This window comes from Dermacentor albipictus, chromosome 4 (assembly GCF_038994185.2).
Source record: "Dermacentor albipictus isolate Rhodes 1998 colony chromosome 4, USDA_Dalb.pri_finalv2, whole genome shotgun sequence".
Classification (NCBI taxonomy): domain Eukaryota; kingdom Metazoa; phylum Arthropoda; class Arachnida; order Ixodida; family Ixodidae; genus Dermacentor; species Dermacentor albipictus.
In genome coordinates, this window is record NC_091824.1 from 103,474,224 (window position 1) to 103,495,367 (window position 21,144).

General features: G+C 45.9%; 1 protein-coding gene across 7 annotated transcripts in view; it reads left to right on the forward strand.

The window, feature by feature from the left end:
* Positions 1-21,144, forward strand: part of LOC135904583 (neural cell adhesion molecule 1-like) — a 695,421-nt gene that overhangs the window by 619,881 nt on the left and 54,396 nt on the right. For all 7 annotated transcript variants that reach the window (XM_065435438.2, XM_065435437.1, XM_070537287.1 and 4 more), the window contains 2 exons: positions 854-1,060; positions 11,226-11,546. In XM_065435438.2, coding sequence (XP_065291510.1) covers positions 854-1,060; positions 11,226-11,546 — 528 coding nt within the window. The remainder of the gene's footprint in view (positions 1-853; positions 1,061-11,225; positions 11,547-21,144) is intronic.

Sequence of the window (21,144 nt, forward strand, 5' to 3'; positions counted from 1 at the left end):
GCACAAACAGGTTTTCGAGAAACACCTGAAAAGGTGCTATGAACAGGTCAAAATTATCTGTTGAACCGTTCTGGCTTGGAAAGGTGCGCAAAAAACACTACAGTCAGGTAAACGAGAAAAAAAAATAGTAAGCGTGAAAGCATATGGCTCGCGTCTCTATGCGTCTTGGGACGTTAAGATACAGAAACGCTTTAAAACATGTAAGAGTGATCAACCACTCCTTTTTATTTCACCTCAGCCGTCCGAAAGAACGCTTCTCGCACGAATTCGTGCGAGAAGCGTGGAAGTGGAAACTCCCAGCAAATGCATTTCCCGGGTGACGCAATAAAAAAAGAAAGTAAAGAGAAAAAGAAAGAGTGACAAGCGTACGTTTTCTCCTCTGTTGTCCAATATAAAACTTAGAAAATCAGATAAACTTAGGGTGATCCTTTCGCGCATTGGCCTTAGTCTTTCTGGAATTTACATTTTAACTTTGGTGCGAGCGCCCGGGGTCATGAACTAAATGAAGTATGTCAGTTTATGCATGATTGCATCGTTTCTACAAGGGAAGTTGATAAGTTAAACACAATTTTTCTGTATTATTAACATACATTTTATTTTCTTTAGTTTTAATTATTTGGCAATATCATCGAAATTGGCACGAGCACTTCTCAATTACTTTTGCAGTATTTACTTCGTATGGGTCATACCAACCATTAGGTTAGCGGGAAGGAAGGCATCGCGCTATGTTTCCATTACTAACCTTCGCCGATTCCCCCTCGTGGGTACGTTGCCATACCTCAAAGGCCACAACAAAACAAGCACAGCTGTGAAATCATGACTGGCTTCCACCAGTTGCTTCGTTGCATTGCAGGCAAGCCTCGGCCAGCCGTTACGTGGTGGAAGGATTACGCTCAGCTGGACGAGTCCTACTTCTTCTCGCCGGACGGCTCATTGGTCAAGAACAAGCTCGAGGTGGCAGCCATCACGCGCAACGACCTGCTCGCCACGTTCACTTGCCAGGCGGCCAACAACAACATCACCATACCGGCCTCGGTCTCCATCACGCTCGACCTGAACCGTAAGTGCGCTTTCCTGCTGTTCGTCTCGCGAGGCAGTTAGAAAGAACGCCCAGAAGCAGCAACTGCCTGCGGGCAGTTTCACAAGAGAGCACTATAGCGCGAACCATCTTCCTTTTTCATTGTTAGCGGTGGAACAGCCGCCCGAGCAGTCTTGGTTTCCCAACTCCTCGTAGCTGAGGCGGAACGGACGATGAAATTCGTGCGTCCATAACGGGAACAGATGGCTGCGACCAACAAGGGTGCGCTTATGGCTGGAAATCGCGATTGAATTGTGATTGACGGCGAGTTCTTTCGCACGCGCTAGTTGACAAGGAGCTGGCACTGGTGCGTTTGTCAGAGGTGTTGGAGAAAGCTCTTCCACGTGTCATTATAAGAGTTAGAAAATTTTCTTTTGAACGTAGGATAAACCTAACTATGTAAGTTGCCTCAAACTTTAATGACAGCGTACCACAGCGCATCGTCTCTCCATCTTTCCACATCCCAGTCACAGAAACGTAGTGGAAATGAAGTGAAAAAAGGTAAATGCTGAAATTTGATGTCCAGAACTGCGCAGTTTGTTGTAAGGGACGCCGTAGGGAAAGACTCCGTTCTGATTTCGACCATGTCAGGTTATTTTTACGTGCACTCTAAAGCGCGCTACACGAAGGTTCTTGCATCCATCGGAATGTGGCCACGTGGCTATAGAATCAAACCTCCGACCTCGTGCTCAGCAGCTTCACAGCCACTGAAGCCCCCTCGATGGGCTCTAATAGAAATTCAATATATTGTTTCGTTGAATATTTGGGGTGCACGAATTTCAGAAAAACAAAAGATTATTGATTCAAGAAAACGTTGAAGTGCGAACTTTGGGTAACGCTTTGTAATTGGAGACATCTAAGTCCTGAAATGACTTACGATTTGCTGTGAGAAAAAAAAAGAAACATTATTCGTGGTGAATTCAAAATGAAGAACGGGGCAGGCAACTGTGATTTTCAGCTGTGTACAAGCTAATTTAACGGGAATCACGCAAGCAGCGCCGGGATGCGGAGAGTTGTGAATGTACTGTATCAATCATTTGATTGCTAGTACGAAGAGACATGCATTTATCGGCGGCTAGTGGATGCAAGAACGATATACCCAACCCCCGCCATCGTGAAGGAGCATCTAGTATAACACCTCCATGGAGCAATGGCTGCTTTATTGGCGGCGAGGAGTTACGGAGTCGCCCTCTATCGGAAGCGCCTCGCTGGCGTAGTATGAGGGATCACGTGGCGCGCTCCTCATAGGTTTTGCTGTCAGCGCTCACTAAAAACACCACGCGCATTTCTCCCGGACATTTCTGTAAGTACTTTCGAAACGATAGAAGTTTCTTACTGTCTAAATAATAATCTTGGGCAAACTGAAAGCACACAATCGTTTACAGCCGCTATCTCTTTACCGAATACGTACAGTGAACGCCACGGCGCGCGGTCGCCCCGATGGAGTCTCCCGAACTGGCTTCTTGCGTGAAAGGTAGATAAACACTGAAAGCAAACTATGTGAAATATGTTCTTACAGTGTTTGTATAACTAAATGGAGCGTAATAGAATGAAGCCTCAATGCAGCGATCGCGCAGATTCGCAGCGACCGACTGCGCGTCTGCATGCTTGTTCGCGCACTGTTTCGCTTACTCCACGCATGCGTTTTCGCACCGTGCCATGAGCTTAAGGCCGAAGAATATGAGCATTTGACATACAAGCAACCATTGTTGCGTGGGCGCTATCAGAGTTGTTCAAAAATAATTTCATTGTACAGACTTCGACGCCTACGGGACTGTGATGTGCCATCGCGACGATTCAATCTTTTTTTTTCTAAATTCTTTGACCTTTCAATACTATTTCTCGAGTTGCGTCGCACTGTATGTTTATCGGCATTCTCAGCGTGCAATTTCCCGCTGCTCCTTTTTTGTAACCGAGTGCATTAATTCATAACACAAACATGACCATATGCCATGCTTTCTTTAAATGTGCTTCTTGCCGCTGCCTTTCCACTCCACTGAACTTGCCAGTATCTATAGTATCGACAAGTTCATAGACTAAACCGTCATGACATTAGTCGGGCAGCGGACTCGGGCGAGCGTCTCAGTGCGCGTTTTCAGAACATCGCAGACCAGGCGCCGTAGCAGAAATCTTGCTCGCGTCTGTGCTTGCTGCATACCCGAGTTGTAGCCGATGACTGTTTGCCGGTTTTATGTTTTGCGAGCCAAGCTTCACACAGCTTCTTGTCCTGCGGCTACGTGCGAATAAGGCTGACACCGGCCTCCGTTACGTGCGTCCGGCCCTGCGGCACCGAGCAGTAGCCTACCATGTCGCGCGCCTTCAAAGGCCGCCATTACCTGTTGTAGTGCTTTCAAGCGTTGTAAAGGAGACACTCGAAGCGGGAAAATTTCGCCACTAAATGAAAACCGCCGCGTACGAAGGAATTTAAGCTCGTTTTCAGCTCGCTTCGGCGCGCCCGAAGCAGCCGACGCGGCCGGTATGTCCACGTGATCCCTCCTAGCACGTCACGCCGACGGTGGCGCCAGCTTTTCCAGTGGTGGAGCTCGAGGCCAATACTTGAGCTAGAATTTGAGATTATTTTCCCACAACACCTACATGACAAGCACAACAAGGGCTGTGGAAGATGAGACGGCCTGACCAGCTCCACTTCCCATGTTTGTGACAGCCTGTAGTCAACTTATGCTAGAACAAATACGAATAACGTTTTTGGGACACAGTGCTAAAAAAATCTAGATACACAAAGCAACTCAAATAACATGTGATGGAATACCAGCATGTTAATAAAATTCTGGTTTGAGTGTACCTATACACTTTGAACATTGTAATAAAGATACAATGTAGGTAAACAATAATGGGGCAGAATTATTATTATTATTATTATTATTATTTGTTTTGCACACATATACACATATACACAGGTAACAGGAAAGGGAAAGCGAGGAGCAGGCTGGCAACTGCCACCGGAAGGGGCACAACGCCTGCCTACTCTTCTGAAGGGAGGCGACAGCAACACAGAAATGGAAGATAGGAAGGAGGGGAGGAAAAAGGAAAAAGGAAAGGAGAGCAACAGGACAAATCTAAAGACCAAAGTAGAACACTGCAACAGGACAAATCTAAAAACTAAAGTAGAACTCTGCAGCCGGAATTAAAGTAACGCCGCGTCGAACAGCCACGACAATTATCAACCACGTCCATGGCTAGTTCGCTACGCGGCTGATTGTGTTCTCCACGATGAGACGCCAAGTGAAGCTGCACAATACAAAAAGAGACAAGGTATTAAGATGGAACATGGAAACGATATACTAATGCCAGCGCAAGGCGTGGGTATTTCGCAGCCATTTAATTATTATTACTATTGTGGTTAACTATACATTTCGGAGTTTTTCCCCACAATCTAGATGCAGTTAGTACCCGTCTCTGTGTTCTGTGGGCTTCTGACTGGGCCCTGGTTGGTTGTTGCGCTATTATGGCACCACGTATGCGGAAAGCAGGTGGTGATTCTTCTGTGCTGAGAACCCAACTGAGCGGCACATGCCGTAAAAGTGGTGGTATCTTACAGCTAAAACACGCAGCACCCACAATTTCGACCAGCACCAACTAGCAGTACAAAAACATCTGCGCTATAAAAAGACAAAAAAAGAAGAAGAAGACGCGAGGAAAGAAAAGGAAGGTATCTCAGAGTCATTGTTATATACAAGAGTTAGAAAGCAACAAAAAAAGAAGTCTGCAATGATATAACCAACAAAGGTAGTTAAACAGTTCGGTGAGGTTACCGATTTTCGCTAGTTTGCTGCTGTTCATACTTTTTCCTGCGCTAACTCCAAAACAGAGACAAGGAAGGCAGTCTGGGTGGTGAAAGCTCAACATTGACTTGATAGAAAGCCCGCTGCTTTAGTTTCTAAAAGCAAAACGCCAAGAAAGCGGGAGGGTTGCAAAGATAAGAATTAAGAAAGGTAAGGAAAATAAAATAGAGGTATCACAAGAAAAATAAAAAAGCAATAAAGGGGTAGAAAAAGGCCTCACAACACTTCTAAGACTTGTTCGTGACCGAGAGATGATCTCCTTATATACATCTGTGGGAAAAGGCAGACAAAAATAGCGCGAGAAACAGAAGATAAAAAAAAACTTTGAACCTAGGAAGAAAGCAGGAATGTATGAAGGAGCAGTACCATGCACTTTCCAAGAAGTGGAAAGTATCATTCGGTGATCGCAAAATGTAACGTTCACCGCAGCGCCCATAAGCGGTCCCACTACGTTTCCCATAGGGGCACTAAAAGCAGGGCGTAAAAAGCAGCGAGTGAGGGTGAAAAAAAAAAGATGGAGAAATTGGGTCACACGAAAGTTGAGAGTTCGCTAAAGTTAAATCTATATAGGTGCTCTTTTCGTCGGTTCCGCCTAATCTTCTCAGGCATCTCTTGAAGTGACCTCCTTCTGCGGCAACCCATGGAAGCCTTAGCTGAAGTTTTAGAATATTGATTTTAAAGATACATTGAATTTGAAGAGGCTTAAGTTTTCTAGGCTTTATTCGATTTCTTTTTCGTCTTGTGGCAAAAGAATGCTTTTATGGTGACCTGCACTGAGCGTTGTTGTGCGCAGCCAAGCTTCTTTCTCGGTGGTGTTCAAGATGCAACAGCTTACTTGATGATTATCAGCAGAATTGGTTGATTCACCTGAGAAACTTGTATTATATGTACCTTTTATTCCGAACACTCATAATATGGCTTCTCTTTCACAGCCGTATTCGTATTTCCTCTGAGCCGTTAGAATCTTTAAAACACCAACCTGTAAGCCCTCTTTGACATTTCCAATAATATTGAACGCCTATCCACCACATGCAATTTCTTTAACCCCCCATCTTTTTTTTTCTTTTTTTTCTCTCTCTCTCTCTCTTTCTTTCTTAGAAAGGCTGCAAGCTCTAAAAGAAGAATGCAATTTAACCTAAGTTCCGAATTAGCCGCCTGCATTTTTCGCGTGTTACTCCATCTGTGCGCGAAAAAAAGAAGTAACCATGGAAATATTACAGCTTTCTTGCCCGGCTCAACAATGATGCGTGTTCTGATCACGTTCTTTAGGACAACTTTTCTTACTGGGTACAAACGTCGTCGCCCGCGTCTGTGCGAAGTTGTCTTGATGGTTGGTCTATACTTGGGAGCCGAGTCTGTATCTAAATACCGAGCTCACCCGTCTTTACAGTAGATAACAATGAAGAGACTCCTATGCTTCCGAAGGTCAACGGAATTTTGCAGGCAGCTGTGAAGGTTGCCTGCTTTAACTGACTTGTGTTGTCGCATGTCCGTGTATATTCCCCTTATGTCACTCTCCTTTAGCTTTCATGTTTGCATCGTCTTATGCTCCCCCTGTGTAGGGTAGCCAGCCGTAATTGTAATTCTGGTTGACCTCCCTGTCTTTATTCTTTTTCTTTGCAGTGAATGGCTGTATCACCGTGATTTACAATTCAATTCAACTAAGTGATTTCTAGAAATCAAACTGAGTATAGAGAAACGGGGAAAGATTAGGAGAGATAAAAAATATAGGGGAGAGATCATAGACAAGGGAACAGGGTGAGGCAAACGATGTGCGATAAATCGAAATTGCGCTCAACCTGCTAATGAGGCCTGCCCTCATTACACCCATCATTAGCCACGCGAAAGCAAATGCGTTGAAGTCGTTTGTGCAGGTGATCACATGAACAGCAAAATCTAGTTCGCTTCCAGTTGAAGAATAGGTCTGCGAAAATGCCGTCGCATTACCATTCGTTTTCTCCGAAGATTTCTTTTTTTTTCGCTCATCCATTCTCTGGCGCCGAGTCTAACTCAGTTTTCGCGAGGAAAATGAGCCTTTGCAGTCAAGCTTTAATGAGCTCTGGAGAAACACGAAAGTATAAAGGTGAAGGAACGCTTAGGTGAGCTTCAAGTCATCCGTACAAGATCATTTATATGAACGGTGCAAGGGCTTAATCGCATAGCTAATCTTAGATTTTTGCACAACAAACTATCTTTTACGTGTGCGCCAGTTTCGTCGACTTGTCAAATCTTAAGGCACTCGCTTACAGCTGGTACAACCTCCCTGCAGACGAAAAAGAAAAATCTTACAGAATCGAGGCGCGATCCAAACCTCCGTGATCATTCCTGGCTCGATTCCTGTGTCCTTCGTGATACAGTTATCAGGGGTAACCATGTACGTCTAATTGAATAAACAATAACTTTTTCAAGATCACGTTAACGGTTGGATGCTACTCTGCTTCTCATTCAGTTCTTTAACATGCACCTTGTGCAATTTAATATTTCGCTGGGTTGGCAGTGCCGGCATTAACCCACTCTCGCCAAGCCCTTGGAACCTGGCTGTGTTTGTACTTTTATTCTCACGAAAAGATTGTCTTATACTCCACTATTTATTTTACTCTTAAGGTATTACAAACCCCTGGATATTCCGTTGCGGCTTCTATTGTATATATATATATATATATATATATATATATATATATATATATATATATATATATATATATATATATGCGACAATGAAGAGTGCTATAGGGGTTCAGTTGCTTTTCAGCCAATGCCATACGTTTTTACTGTTTGCGACGATCTAAATAATGAGAACAAGAAGAATAAAAAAAAACGAGCCCAATTCGCGCAAGGCGACGAGGAGGCGCGGGAATCTAATTAATCGTCGCGCCTCCTTCGGGCAAGTGCTGGTAGCGAAAAACACGGGGCAATAAAACAAGCGATGGACAATTGGATAACGGCGTCCGTATGGGAGGACGCGACCCCTTAGCTCCCGCTTTTCTCGCACTCCTAAAAGCCGAAACAAATTGCGCTGCCGCTGCGCGACCATTACTCACCCGCTTTGAACAGCAGCAGCGCCGGAACCCTGCAGAGCACACAGCTCGCGTTGACAAGATATGAGAATGTTTGGAAAAGAAGCGTATAGGTAGCGGTAGGTAGACGGGAAGAAACGGCGCAATTCGCAGCGCGAACGATTGCCGAAGGTTATGTACGGCGTGCTATCTTTGGGACGTGACATGACGGTGCCCGAGCCGAGACACGCTCCACAGCGGTGCTTTCTCTTCCTACTGTCACGCTCGCCGCTACCGCTCCTGCAATACAAAAGCCCGCCCGTGCTCACCCCGTTTCTCCTCCTACCGCTAGCGCTTCATCTAAACTACGCCCACACCTAGCTCCCATCGCTTTTGCTTCAGAAGTGTTCGGGCCGTTGGCTTCTGATGCTGCGCGCGTGTGTGTGTTCTCGGTCAACAAGAGGGGAGCAGCGGCCACTTTGAGGAGCCGGCGTAACGGCACAGTAATTGAGCGCCGTTTCTGTAACGAGGCATGCGCTAAACAGAGGCCGCTGTCATGTGCACAGCCGCGAGACTGCGACAACAAGATAAATGCCGAGAAGAAGAACAAAGGCTAAATGGCTAATGTCGAAGATGGTAGTTTTGGGGGCCGCGCGGCGTTAAATACAGCTTCCCCCCTCCCGCCCAGAAAACCAAACAATGGTGCGCGCGTGCTCAGCATTTCGAGAATTGCCCTGACGTGTCTAGACTGGACAACGCTGGCCCGCACTGCTGGACCAACGTACCGTGCGCTTCTCCTTTTTTTTTCTTCTTGCCTCTCGCGGTATCGCGCGCCTACTCTGCGGCATGGTGGGCTGCTGTTGCTAACTATAGCGTCTTCGGGACCAAGCGCCTCCACCATTTTTTTTTTTCTGTACCGCAACTGAGCCCTTCTGCTGCCACTTGGTGAGAAAACAAATAAAATGAAATAAATGATTGCACGCTGGTGGCATCACACGAACACGGAGCGAACTTTCTAGATATTTTTTTTCTGAAAATCTGTTTCCTTTTTACTTGATGTTATCAGCCGTATTTTAAGAGTACCACTAAACATAACAATATTGAACTCGTGATCAGCCGCTGTGCTGCCTAACCTGTGACGCAGACTGCCATTTCTGCTCGATAAAAATCAATGCGACCGCAGTGCACCACGCAACTGTCTTACAGTGAAGCTGTTTGCTTCCAGTTGGTCGGAATTTCTCGTGTCCGCGTGCGCGGTGCTCACACAAAATTTGGGCCGATCCCAGAGACAGTGCAAGGAAGTGGAAGGACGACATTAGGTGACATCATCACTTGACAATGACGTCATCGCGTGACGTCGCGTTTGACGGGACGTCGTCATCACATGACGTCATCAGGCGATATCGTCACGTGACGATGCCGTTATCACGTAACGTTATGATTGACGCAGTGATGTCATCAAGCGATCTTTGGTGTGATCACTCATCAGCGACGTTTGACGTGAGGACGTAATCACGTTACGTCATCATAAGGGATGCGTCAAGTACGTGTGCGCACAATGTGTCTGTCCTTAATGCGTGGTCCTTAATGCGTGGGTGTTCTGCCCGCTGCGTTTGTCGCACAGCGTGTGCTGCGTCCGTAATCGAAATTATGGCAATCACTATCCAAAAGCAGTACAGTCACCTAGCGGCCGCGGCCACTCAGGTGGCCCTCAAACGTCAGCTGGAAAAGGGCGTTGTCTTTGAGTTTCCGCGTAACAGAAATATGTTTTTCTCGTATATTCTATTTACAATCCGATGCTATCATGTCTGCAGCAAATCGTACTTTACGAATGAAATAAATTAAATCATGGGGTTTTACGTGCCAAACGATCTGATCATGAGGCACGCCATAGTAAGATATTCCGGAATAATTTGGACCCCCTGGGGTACTTTAACATGCACCTAAATATACGCACAAGGGTGTTTTCGCACTTCGCCCTCATCGAAATGCGGCCGCCGTGGCCGGGATTTGATCCCGCGACCTCGTGCATAGCAGCCCAACACCATAGAGCAACCACGGCGGATCTTTACGAACTGTCTCACGCAATGTACTTTGGAAAATTCAGTTACTTGAGTAAGAGAGACAAACATACAAGCTTTAATGATATGCTGAATAATTACTTCAATGAGGAACTTGCGCTTGGTTGAGGGCTTACAAGAATGACTGTGTATGCTGCACTTCCGCACACGTTTGTGTGTGCGTGACGTACGTCGCTTGTGATGGTGGTGCTTGTCTGACGTCGGCAACAGTTTCGCTGTACATCTACTTTCATGGGGTGGAATGGAAACAGATTCTGTTTCCTTTGTTACTCCGACATTTTCTGGTAACGTGCAAGGCTTCAGGCACGTTATTCTTACGGTGACGTGACATGACGACGCTGCAGCAGTGCTGTGCCTGCTGTGGGTCGTAATATTATTCACTAACTCTTACAACTATCGCAGTGGCGTGGCTGACTTACTGATGTGCGTTAAGTACAGACGTGAAGAGGCTATCTACCGCCTTATTTGCCACTTTTCCCGCTTCGATACACAACGCCAGATATTCCAGTGTGCCCTGCGTAGGCTGGACGATTGGCCTTTTGTAGAAACAAAGGCGCAGGGACCCTAGCCTCACAGCTCACCAGCCCAGAAAGTCACAAGAGCTCTTTTAAAGTATGTGAAGGCGACTGAATTGAGTTTCCGAACTTATATCCGCGGCACCTTGTATAGCAGGCGTAATTGGCTAGGCACTTGTCTTCTCTCTAGTTCACTTTCCCTATCGACGTGTAGGATAACTGGACAAAATCTGATGTAGCAAATGAGTTTTGTGCTTAGGTCAACGTGAGACCACGTATAAAAGAATGTTCGCTCGGAATTTAAATAAATCTGAGTGCATTGATCAGGAATTTGCATTCAAGCAAATATATTTCACGGCTTTGTGCGTTGCCGTTGGTGCTGTGGTTGCCCCCAACGGCAGCGCTAGAGTTTAAATAGCAGAATAAGAAATCCAAATACGTATATACCAAACTGTTGGCAAGTCTATACTCAAAGTGTACAAACAGACACATTTCTGAGTACGCCTGTATTTCCTATGGGGCTATTATTTGTGTACAGGTTTAGCGTAGTTACACATGCTCCAAGACAGTATCAGTTCCTCCTCCTGAACGCTTTCTCACCCAACGTTCTCTTCTGAACTCTGTTTGCAAGTGAGAAAAATTGTTGATATCTGCCCAGCTAAAACCGGATGGGAAGCCGGATGGACGAGGCGTTTTTCTACTTACTGCACGCGACGTCTTACACGTGCGTTTTCCCTGTCCTTCCTTTGCAGTGAAGCCTCTGGACGTCACTATTCAGCCTCCCGAGCGTCCCCTGTCGGCCAACAAGGAGGTGGAGCTCGTGTGCTCGTCCAGTGGCTCACGGCCCCCGGCCACGCTCACTTGGTGGAAGGGCGGCCAGCAGATCCGCTCCGCGAGGGACTCCGAGGACGCCGCGGGCTCCGCAGGTGGCGGCGGAGGGCTCAGCGCCAGCACCTCGGTCCTGCTGTTCACCCCCACGGTGGACGACAACAACCGCATCCTGTCGTGTCGAGCCGAGAACAAGGCCATACCCGGAAGCGCGCTCGAGGAAGGCTGGAAACTCGAAGTTTACTGTGAGTATAGCCCAGCCGTCTTCTCATATCCACACCATAGGGAAATATGTCAAGAGGTTTCTAACGACTACATGAAAAACATGTGCACTCAAAGAGATAGGGATAACAACTTTTGGGGGTTCAGTACCTCACTCCAGGAGCGTGGGATTCGAGATGGGGACCTTAACTCGACAAAGTTTGGTCGACTTGGCTTGTCGCATTTGAGCAAACGCTAGCAAGTCGGACTGAGCGAGCGTCGAGGTGGATTCAGTTAATCTGCCTCTAAAGCGTGAGTTGACTCTCCCAACCCGCTCGGCAAGGTGCGTGTATATGCAGTCGGGTCGGTCTGGGTGACCGAGATTTTCAGACACCACCCTCTCACTCCGACTTAATGTAAACGAAGCTATAGAAAAGTGCGTTAGTCCATCTCTAGGCCATGAGTCTTGATTAGCATCTCTAGAGTAACAAGTTTCCGCGGTTGTTGTCAATCGGTGCGGTGGAATGGTCAGCGTCCGCGTACTAAGTATGGGAAAAGACTACACGTACGCGGTGAAGTATGCCTGATTCAATGTCAGCGCTGGCGCATATTTGAACTTCCATCCCGTAACACGGCAAATCCTATTTGGTCACACGTTCTTTATAGGCAGATCAGTCGCGATTTCTCCTCTCGCCAATGATTCAGAAGCCAAGTAGCCCTCACTTTAATTTCGTTGTCGCGGGGAGATCATACAGGGATGTGGAAGGCAGCAGAATGTGTTGGCGATTGAGACGTTCACTTCTCAACCCCATTTCGCGTACAAAAACGCCGCTTAACCGTATAACGCCTCGACTTTCGTAATAAACTTATCCGCCATAAATACCCAGCGAATGGCCTCGGGCCAGTCGTTAATTGTTATGCCTACAACAAACTCGTGTTTAATGCAGTATACTTATAGGCATTTTAGAGTGAGCAGTTTAAAAACGCTGGCATTTCAATGCCAGATTTTTTCGGTATAATGAACGTAATCTAGCCTTGAATTTAATTGAATTTTAAGGTTTTACTTGCCGAAACCACGATTTGATTATGAGTCACGCCGCAGAGGGAGACTCCGAATTAATTTTGACCGCCAGGGAGTCTTTAACGTTCCACCATGCAATGCACGCGACAGGGGCGTTTTTGCATTTAGCCCGCATCGAAATGCGGCCGCCGCAGCCGGGATTTGATTTCGCGATCTCGTGCTTAGCGGAGCGCAGCACCATAGCCGCTGAGCCACCGCGGCGGGTGTAACCTAGGGCGCTATAACGTAAAACAATTCCAAACTTTTCTATTCCAATTCTGCAATCAGCCCTCCGCGATTGATCAAAAACTTTTTGGACCACTCCCACTTCCCCTGCCTGTCACGCGACGTCACGAAAACCGCGACAGCTCCCCATGTGATATGACGTGTACGCACTGACCATGCATGATATAACCGAACAAAAGAAAAATAGTTATCTCTGATTCGACGCCTTTTCGCCATCAGCCCTCGGCTATTGGTCAAAAGTTTTCGGGCTGCAGCCACTTCAACCGCCTGTCACGCGACGTCACGAAACCGCGAAACCGCGAAAATTCACCGCGTCAAAGTTGCGTGTACGCGTTAAAGATGAATTAATATGCCGAACAAAACTGAATTTTCTTCTGAATAGCCACAGGCTGCCCCGTTTCAAAAAGAATAAATGATGGATGCCGCCGATCACTCAAGCACTGGCTCTCGCACCTGCCGGAGAGCATGGGTTTATTTGCGTGTAATAAAACTGTTTGCGTGGCCGTGAAACGTTTTCGAGCACTTTCGGCACTTTTACGACCTCGTTCTGCCAACTCTTCTTTGCTGAGGATTAGTTTTAGCGTGATTCTTAAGCTTCCGTTGCCGGCCGCCGCGATTGTCGATGAGCCACCGCAAGCTAAGCAAGGAAAAGTGGACCAATCACAAACTCCGGCACCACCCTCTTCATCAGGTTATCGATATTCAGTGCAGTGGCTCGGCCCCATCGAATCCCTCTCCACTTGAGCGTGCTCCTCGCCACTTATGAGCCAATTAGACAAGACAAGCCTCTCAGTGTAGGCAATGTTATTCGTTTTTAAAGCAAACAAAAGTGACCTCCTATGAACGAGTAGAGCGTTTGATTAGTCTGTTCAGACAACCTTGCGGGCGACCGCCCGATGCTTGCGTCGGCAGTAACGCAAATTTGACGTCAGGAGATTGGAATAAAAACACATTGGAATAGTTTGACGTTATAGGGCACCTAGTATAATATCAATCTCAATTTGCCATACATAAAGGCGTCATAGCAAAACTAGAAGAGACATTAAGATAAGAGTTGCGGTACTGATAGGTGAACATCTGAAAATATGAACCGCAAATTCTCAACTACACCCTCCTAAAACTGCTGGTAGCGCTAAAAAGGAACGGACACATGAAGAAAAGACGACACGACGACGAAGAAACGCTACCATCAGTTTTAAAGAATGCATCACCAACTAGCCCAGCACAAAGTTTTATTGAAGTACACCCTCCTAATTGGCGTAATCTATTGAGAAAGATATAGTATTATTCCAATGACTTTATTTTTTATTTTTTATAGCATCATAACGATTGCAAGGAAAGGAACAGATAGCTGCTTTGTAGCAGCTTGATTGGGTTCTTGATGAGAGCAATGGTCTTTTCGTGGAATCTTATGCGGAAGCTTAGCTCTCCTACATCTGCTTATCGACTAAATCACTCAAGGACGTGAAGAGACCGTGTCTCTGTTGCTTCTTTCTTAATGCTTAGGCTTTTGACGCTCTGAAACTCTCTCTATCCTCTACAATTTTCAATGTCTTTAGTGAAAAGCAGCCCAGGTTAACTTGTCGGCAATATACTGCAAGGGCGTATGGTGTGAAGCAATAACAACATGACGACGCCCGACAGGGACGAGCGCCAACTTCCAACACCTGTTGTTATACCATTCTGTTGCTACTGGTTCGCGCTGTGTTCTCGTGGAAGGCAATGGAATATCAACTGTCTCAATCTGCCACCGTTCTGTGTTACCAATAATAGATGGTCTAGCTCTGCGTTCATGACAGCCTCCTTACCCCGTGCGCCGCGCGCAAGCATTCTGCAGAGAGCGGTAGTACCTGTCAGAACAACGCTTTTAGTTGACGGGAGCACTCGTGTAGAAAGCAGTACGTACTTCATTTACAGTAAGCTGAATCTAAGTGCACGTATATTTAAGACAAATCGTAATCAAACAAAATGTAGAGCTGCCCGCTACTGGTTGCCTTTGACATCACCATTTTGTGAAAAGTGGAAAGTTTTGCGCTTCCCCAAACACGACGAAAGCGATCGGGTGGCACGCGATACACCCAACGGCCATCTATGTGGGCAACATTCTTATACATATGTGCGACCAGTCACGCGTGTGCATGGTGTTCCATACGCGATGCGTCGTGCTCATGCGCACTGTGCGAAACGTTAACGTTCGCACGCATACAGCGCCGCTGCGTGTGCAACGAACGTGCAACATAATTGTCTGATGTCGTCAATACAACGCTTTATCACTCTACGATCTCGTAATGGCTGATGCGCATGCGCCGCAGGAACATTATGAGTGACCCCGATAGATCGTGCATGCTGATAGCGCGCGTCGCACTGTGCCTGAAGCTCCTACCGCAATATTGTCAAATAGCAAGATTCACGCCTATCATAGGATAGGTGACGCATGCGTCGCACTCTCCGCGCGCGTGCAACTCCAATTGCATGTAATATTTTAGTATGAGAAAACACACATGACAAAGCCTGAACAGCCCATCCTACCCGCCTGGATTCGATATCCTGGGCCTCAAATAGCAAAAGATTCAAAAGTGAAAATTACACAGATCCCACGCACTGTGGGAATTGATGTAAGCGAAGGTTTCTGGGCTGGTTGATTTGATTGACGATAATTAGTGGTGATGTTGACGGCGAAAGCTTAATTTCTTCAGCGTTTACTCTAGCACGACAGCGGTGAGTTGACGTTAAACGTTGCCAGGCGTGCACCACTGCGTTTTGTCTGCGTAGGACACAGAACACACAGGGAGAGCTGCTTTCTTGAGGCGTTGTTGTACGCCGTCCTTCATAAGCTCTGAGAGGCTTGAGCATTGTCATTACCTTACATGGCACAGTGCATCCTGGCAGAAGTATAAAACTTTAATTGGATAATGGGGCTGTACGTGCCAAAACCACACTCGGATTATGAGGCACGCCGTAGTGGCGGACTCCGGATTAATTTTGACCCCGTGATGTCCTTTAACGTGTCACACACTCTAAGTGCACGTGCGTTTTCTATATCGCCCCCTTCGATATGCGGCTGCCGCGATTGGGTTCAAATCCACGACTTCTGACAATGCCAGACCTGCAAAGCTACCGCGGTGGGCACTGAAGTTTTGATTTGAAGGTCGACCACTTCCGTCGTCCCCTGGACCCTGCAGTGCGTTTTAATGAATGCGGCTCTGCTTCTGCACACCTTACGTAATTTGTCCGCTTGACATATGTGCATGGTGTTTATTTTTCAAAAATAGCAGAAACGTACTGTACCGTACCTTGAACTTACGCTTATCCTGTTTCCCAGCAACCACTGTCGTATAGTAGTAGGGTTTCCTTCTCAAGTCACCTCCCCCTCCTCCTTGTATGGGAACTGCCTCTTCTCTTCCCTTCTCTCTACAGTTCTATCTACGTCCCCTCTGGACTCGCACCTTAGTAGAAAGAAAAGCGCTGCAGTGTCTGAAATGCTTTTGCGGGCAGTCACGTATAATTACAGCCGTCAAGAGTCTAATGTGGCGAGGTCCAGGGAGCTCCAGAGGGCATCGCGCACATTCGATGCGACGGGGTCCAAACGCCTTTCCTTTCTGTCTCGCTCCTATCATGTTTGCACACGCTCTGAACCACTCCCCGACGTGGTGTGCCAGACAGGATCCACAGCAGCAGCAGCAGTGGGAAAGTCGAAGGAAGAGGCAAAGAAAGCTTCGCTTTATATTCCACCCCTGCGCAGCGTAATTATTCACGCTGTTACTCTATTAACAGTGTCAACGTCGTGAAAAGCGAAGCTTATCACCAGTGTTATTTCTTATTACGGCCGCCGCAACAACGACAGTAGTAATCGACTGGCGTTCACATGCGTTGGCATTTCGGAGACCTCTCTACTGTGATTGTATGTCTATGCTCCTTTCTTTCTTTATCTCTATTTTGTTATCACTTTACCTCCCCTCTCTCCCCAGTGTAGGGTAGCAAACCGGATATTCCACTCTGGTTAACCTCCCTACCTTTCCTTTTTCCTCGGCCTCTCTCTACTCTAGGTCTAATGTCTGGTGTGATTACGCCCTGCGAATAAACTGCCGATAGTTTTTTCTGAAAATGCTTCTTAACGCTTGTGAGTAGATTATGATTATGGTTATTAGATTACGAATAGAGTTGGTTTACGCTGAATAAAACCAAGAAAACAAGCAAATCTAATTCCGGGATGACGAGGGAAATTTCGCACCTAGAAGAAAACTGAAGAGACTGGAAAAAAAAGTGCGTCTACAAAGAGTGTTAGAACTTTTCAAACGACGCTCAGCAGAGATTTGTGTGTTGAGAACGCCATTATTTTCAACACATCGTGCCAATTCAATTTTTTTGCGAGACTCCCCCAAAGGTTCTGGGCCTTTCTGTGTGTGAAGAAAAAAAGGCTATTGACGAAACAGAACTCAATCGTACGCTAACTGTCAACAAAGATGCCGTCGTGGAACATTTTTATGTATATTTTCAGTTCTTTATTTTTCCTGTCCGGTGTGAAATAGTTTCTTAGACACCTGCATCCGTTTTGATAATATTGGACACTTGGAAATTTGATAATATTGCATCACTGCCAGGCCTTGTTTCACAGTGCCTCGCTGGCCTTTCAAACGCGTTCTTTCGTCGCTACGCTGAAATGCTTGCTCCATTCCATGCCATCGTTTTTCACGAATTCATATCATCCGTCGATCTGCCAGCTGGGTGGCGGGCGGCGTGTTTTATACACAAAAGAGGAGACACTGCGCAGCTAGCAAATTATCGACCGACATATACTGTTTCCTCCTGCCGTAAGCTACTTTCAAAAGTCGTTGCTGACTATATAACCCATTTTTTGACAGACCAACAACATTGTTTCCGTTTTTCATCATGATTTCAGAAAATAGTTTTCTATGGTCACACAACTAACCACAGTAATTCACAGTTTTGCAAGTGTTCTCGTTAAATATGGACAAACTGATGTAGTCTTTTTAGACTTCAAAAACATAGTCACAATTTCGCCCGAAAGGCGAAGCATCGGTTGGGATAACAAATTAGCAGACAGCTATATGAATACGGTAGTTTTATCGGCCGTATAAAGGTGTAAACGTTTGCTTACAAACTAGATTGACAAGCGTGGTGTCACGCGCACACAAGCATACAATAACACATCTTCCTCGATGGCCACACACACTCGCTGTCAAAACGCTATAATGATAACGTTTACCTTAACAATATTTACTCATGCCGGGAAAATGGGACATGAGACTTAATATTGAAAAATAATTTGCATGCAGATTACCAAGAAGAGAAATAATTGTATGTTTCATTACAGTCTTCGTACTCATCCTTTGTTGTAGATGTTAATATACATAGTTGTGTGCTACAAAAACTAATCAACGAAATTGGGATTTTCATGTCCCCAACATGCGTCCTGCCTCATTACGAAAGCTTTCCGTTATTCGACATAAACTAAAACAAGCGCCTCCCAAAACTAAACTTCATGCGTACTCATCACTAATTAGGCCTAAACTATAGAATGTCCTTGCACCGTTCGGATTCTCACACAAAACACAATATTAACGCACTTGAAAGGGTTCAATGGATAACAAATAGGTTTACTTATTAATTAGGTAAACCTAATCACCCACTACTCTAATGAAAACCCATGGCATGCAGACATTGCAACTTAGGTGAAAGTTCTTGGGCTTAAGCTTCTTCTCAAAGATAACAATTCCCCTTACGCGCCAACGCATATGTCAGTCTACTATCATCGTGATTAAGCAGACGTAATCACTCAGAAACTCTCCATGAGGCGCGAACTAACATTTTCAAGTTTTTGTTTTTGCACTACTAATTGGAGAAGGGAGATCTCTACTATTGTCATTGCTAAACAGTAGGTAATGATTCTTTAGAACACATTAATTACTGATGTCACACTTTCATGATTTGATTGTGATTTGTTTTCGTAATAGTTCTAATTTTTCCCTCTTCTTTTGTATATTTACCCCTCCTGCTTGGGCCCGGAGGGGCCAGCAGTATTATGTAAATAAATAAATTAAATAAATAAATAAATATTTGTATCAAAGACTGACTCCTTGTGCCGGATGAATCAGTTGCTTCGTTTTAACTTACATTGGCTAACGACAACAGGCACTCATGAATCGAATTGCGCAGCAATATATTCACTGTTTTCTGTAATCGCCCATAAGCACATGTATTGTACTGGGACAGGGACGCGGCGAGGAACATATTACGAACGAAAGCTCCTCATTGGCAATTTAGCGACCTCGAAGTTATACGGGGTATCCATACGATAGTGTTCACATTCGCTGCTCTCTTTCTCACTCTGTCTCATTTTTCTCAGAGAACCGCAGCATTCCTTCTGGAACATTGCTGCGGTGTACTTTTTCAAGGTCTCTTTGCTGAAGACGACGATCAATCATTCTCGCCCCGCACAGGGCACTGCTATTTGGCAAACAGGATAAGAACGCTTAACGGGAGAAGCGCAGAGAAGTCGGCAAGCGATGGGTGCTTTCGTCTCGCTACACTAAACCCTTAGGGAGGACACGGAAGGAAAAACGTCAGACATTGATGGAAGAGCGCAAGCAGCTATGCAAATGACGACCCATTTACAATGTGTATACATCTCCAGCAAGGTTCTAGTAGATGTGTGGCGCTACTCACAAACACAATTTGGAGATTCGCGTAAACATGCCTCTCGTGCGAGCGCTATATATGTATCCACTTTGTATATGCGTAATATTTGCGTTTACACATGCACGAGTCTACTTGTTGGTGTGCTACGTTTTGTCGTGTAGCGCGAGGCGTGCTCTCCGTTCGCAGTTACGTACAGCTTCTTAAATTCAAGAATGGGTACAAAGTTATGCGTGTCCCGGCAAGCGGCACGCATCGCGATGTCCGCGAGAAGTTCCGGGGCCTTGCGGTTTGTCCAAAGGCGCATACAGACACGAGAAAGAGTGGAAGAGCCGGCCACGCCGTGCAACCAGTAGAAGTATTCTGCACTTGAGGCGTAGCACTCAGCTCACGTTTCGCCTCCGGGACTCGGAGAGGAAGTTCTGCTTCCGCGTCCATCCCATCATGCCTGGAGATGGTGTGCCGTGTTGCTTTCTTTGTTTGGCATGTCGGAAGCCGTACGCCACACGCATTCGTCATTGTTTCCGCTGCCTGAAAAATAAATGAATGGCACCAAGGTTCCGGTCTCCAGCGCACCGATATGAGAGCAGCAACCGTAACGTTTGGGCTCATTGACGTTCCGAAATAGGTAGAATGTAGCGTGTTTCCTGCCCTTTCGTTCCTTATTTCTTTCGTTCCTTCTACCTTCATCTTTTCCTTTGCTAGTATCTCGGGGCTGCACGAGGGCAGTTGCTTCGCAGTGCAATCGTCCTCCCAAATGCGAAACAATCGTGTGATCAAGCAGAAACATCATCATAAATATTTTTGTGTTGTTTTGATATTTAACTTTCCACTATAAACAGACATGTTTCTTTCTCTGTGAAAGAACGGTATCTTATCAACGAGGCACTAGCTTTTTCATTGAAAACTATGAAAGAAGGAGACAGGAAAAGGAGGAGGAGGATAACGAAAAGGCAGCGCTAGCGTGGGCGGAAGATTAGGAAGGCTTAAAAAATATGGCTACGATTAGGCGCCAATCTGGGTTGTGTATTCGTGTAATATGTATTTTGACATTGCGCGAGTTAGAACAATGAAAGCATAGCAGCTGACCAGTGTCAGCACGACCCAAACTACACCAAAATAGAAACCCTGACATTGCGCTGTCTTCTGATTAATGTTTGTTTTATTCATGCATTGTACAAATGCTGTACGTTTTCGATCAGAAAAGGTAAACGTAATGGGCTAGTAAAAAAAACAAAAAAATAACTAAAAGGCAAACGTAAAAACATATAAGCAATAATTTGTACGCAGAAGGCGCTGCACACGCATATAAAAGATCATACGACAAGGTATAAAGCGATTCCTTCTGACTGAATGCTTTCGTATGCGATCAATTTTTGTGTTCTATATAAATACCTCCTCAGTTCACGACAACAGCAAAACTAAGAATAGTTTGCACAGCATTTCTGTACATTGCTGCTTACTATACAGTGTTCTGTAGTGCAGCATCTAGGCAACTGCGCGGCCACCCTATGGAAGCACAACGTGCGCCATTTATTACAACGCACTGTATCTTCAGCGTAGACGTGATAACTGACTGATGTGATCTGTGGGTTTGCGAATGCCACGCATGTCGGAAAAGAATGAAACCAGGAAAAGATAATGCACCCCACATAGTGCAGCATGCATGGAGCCCATTA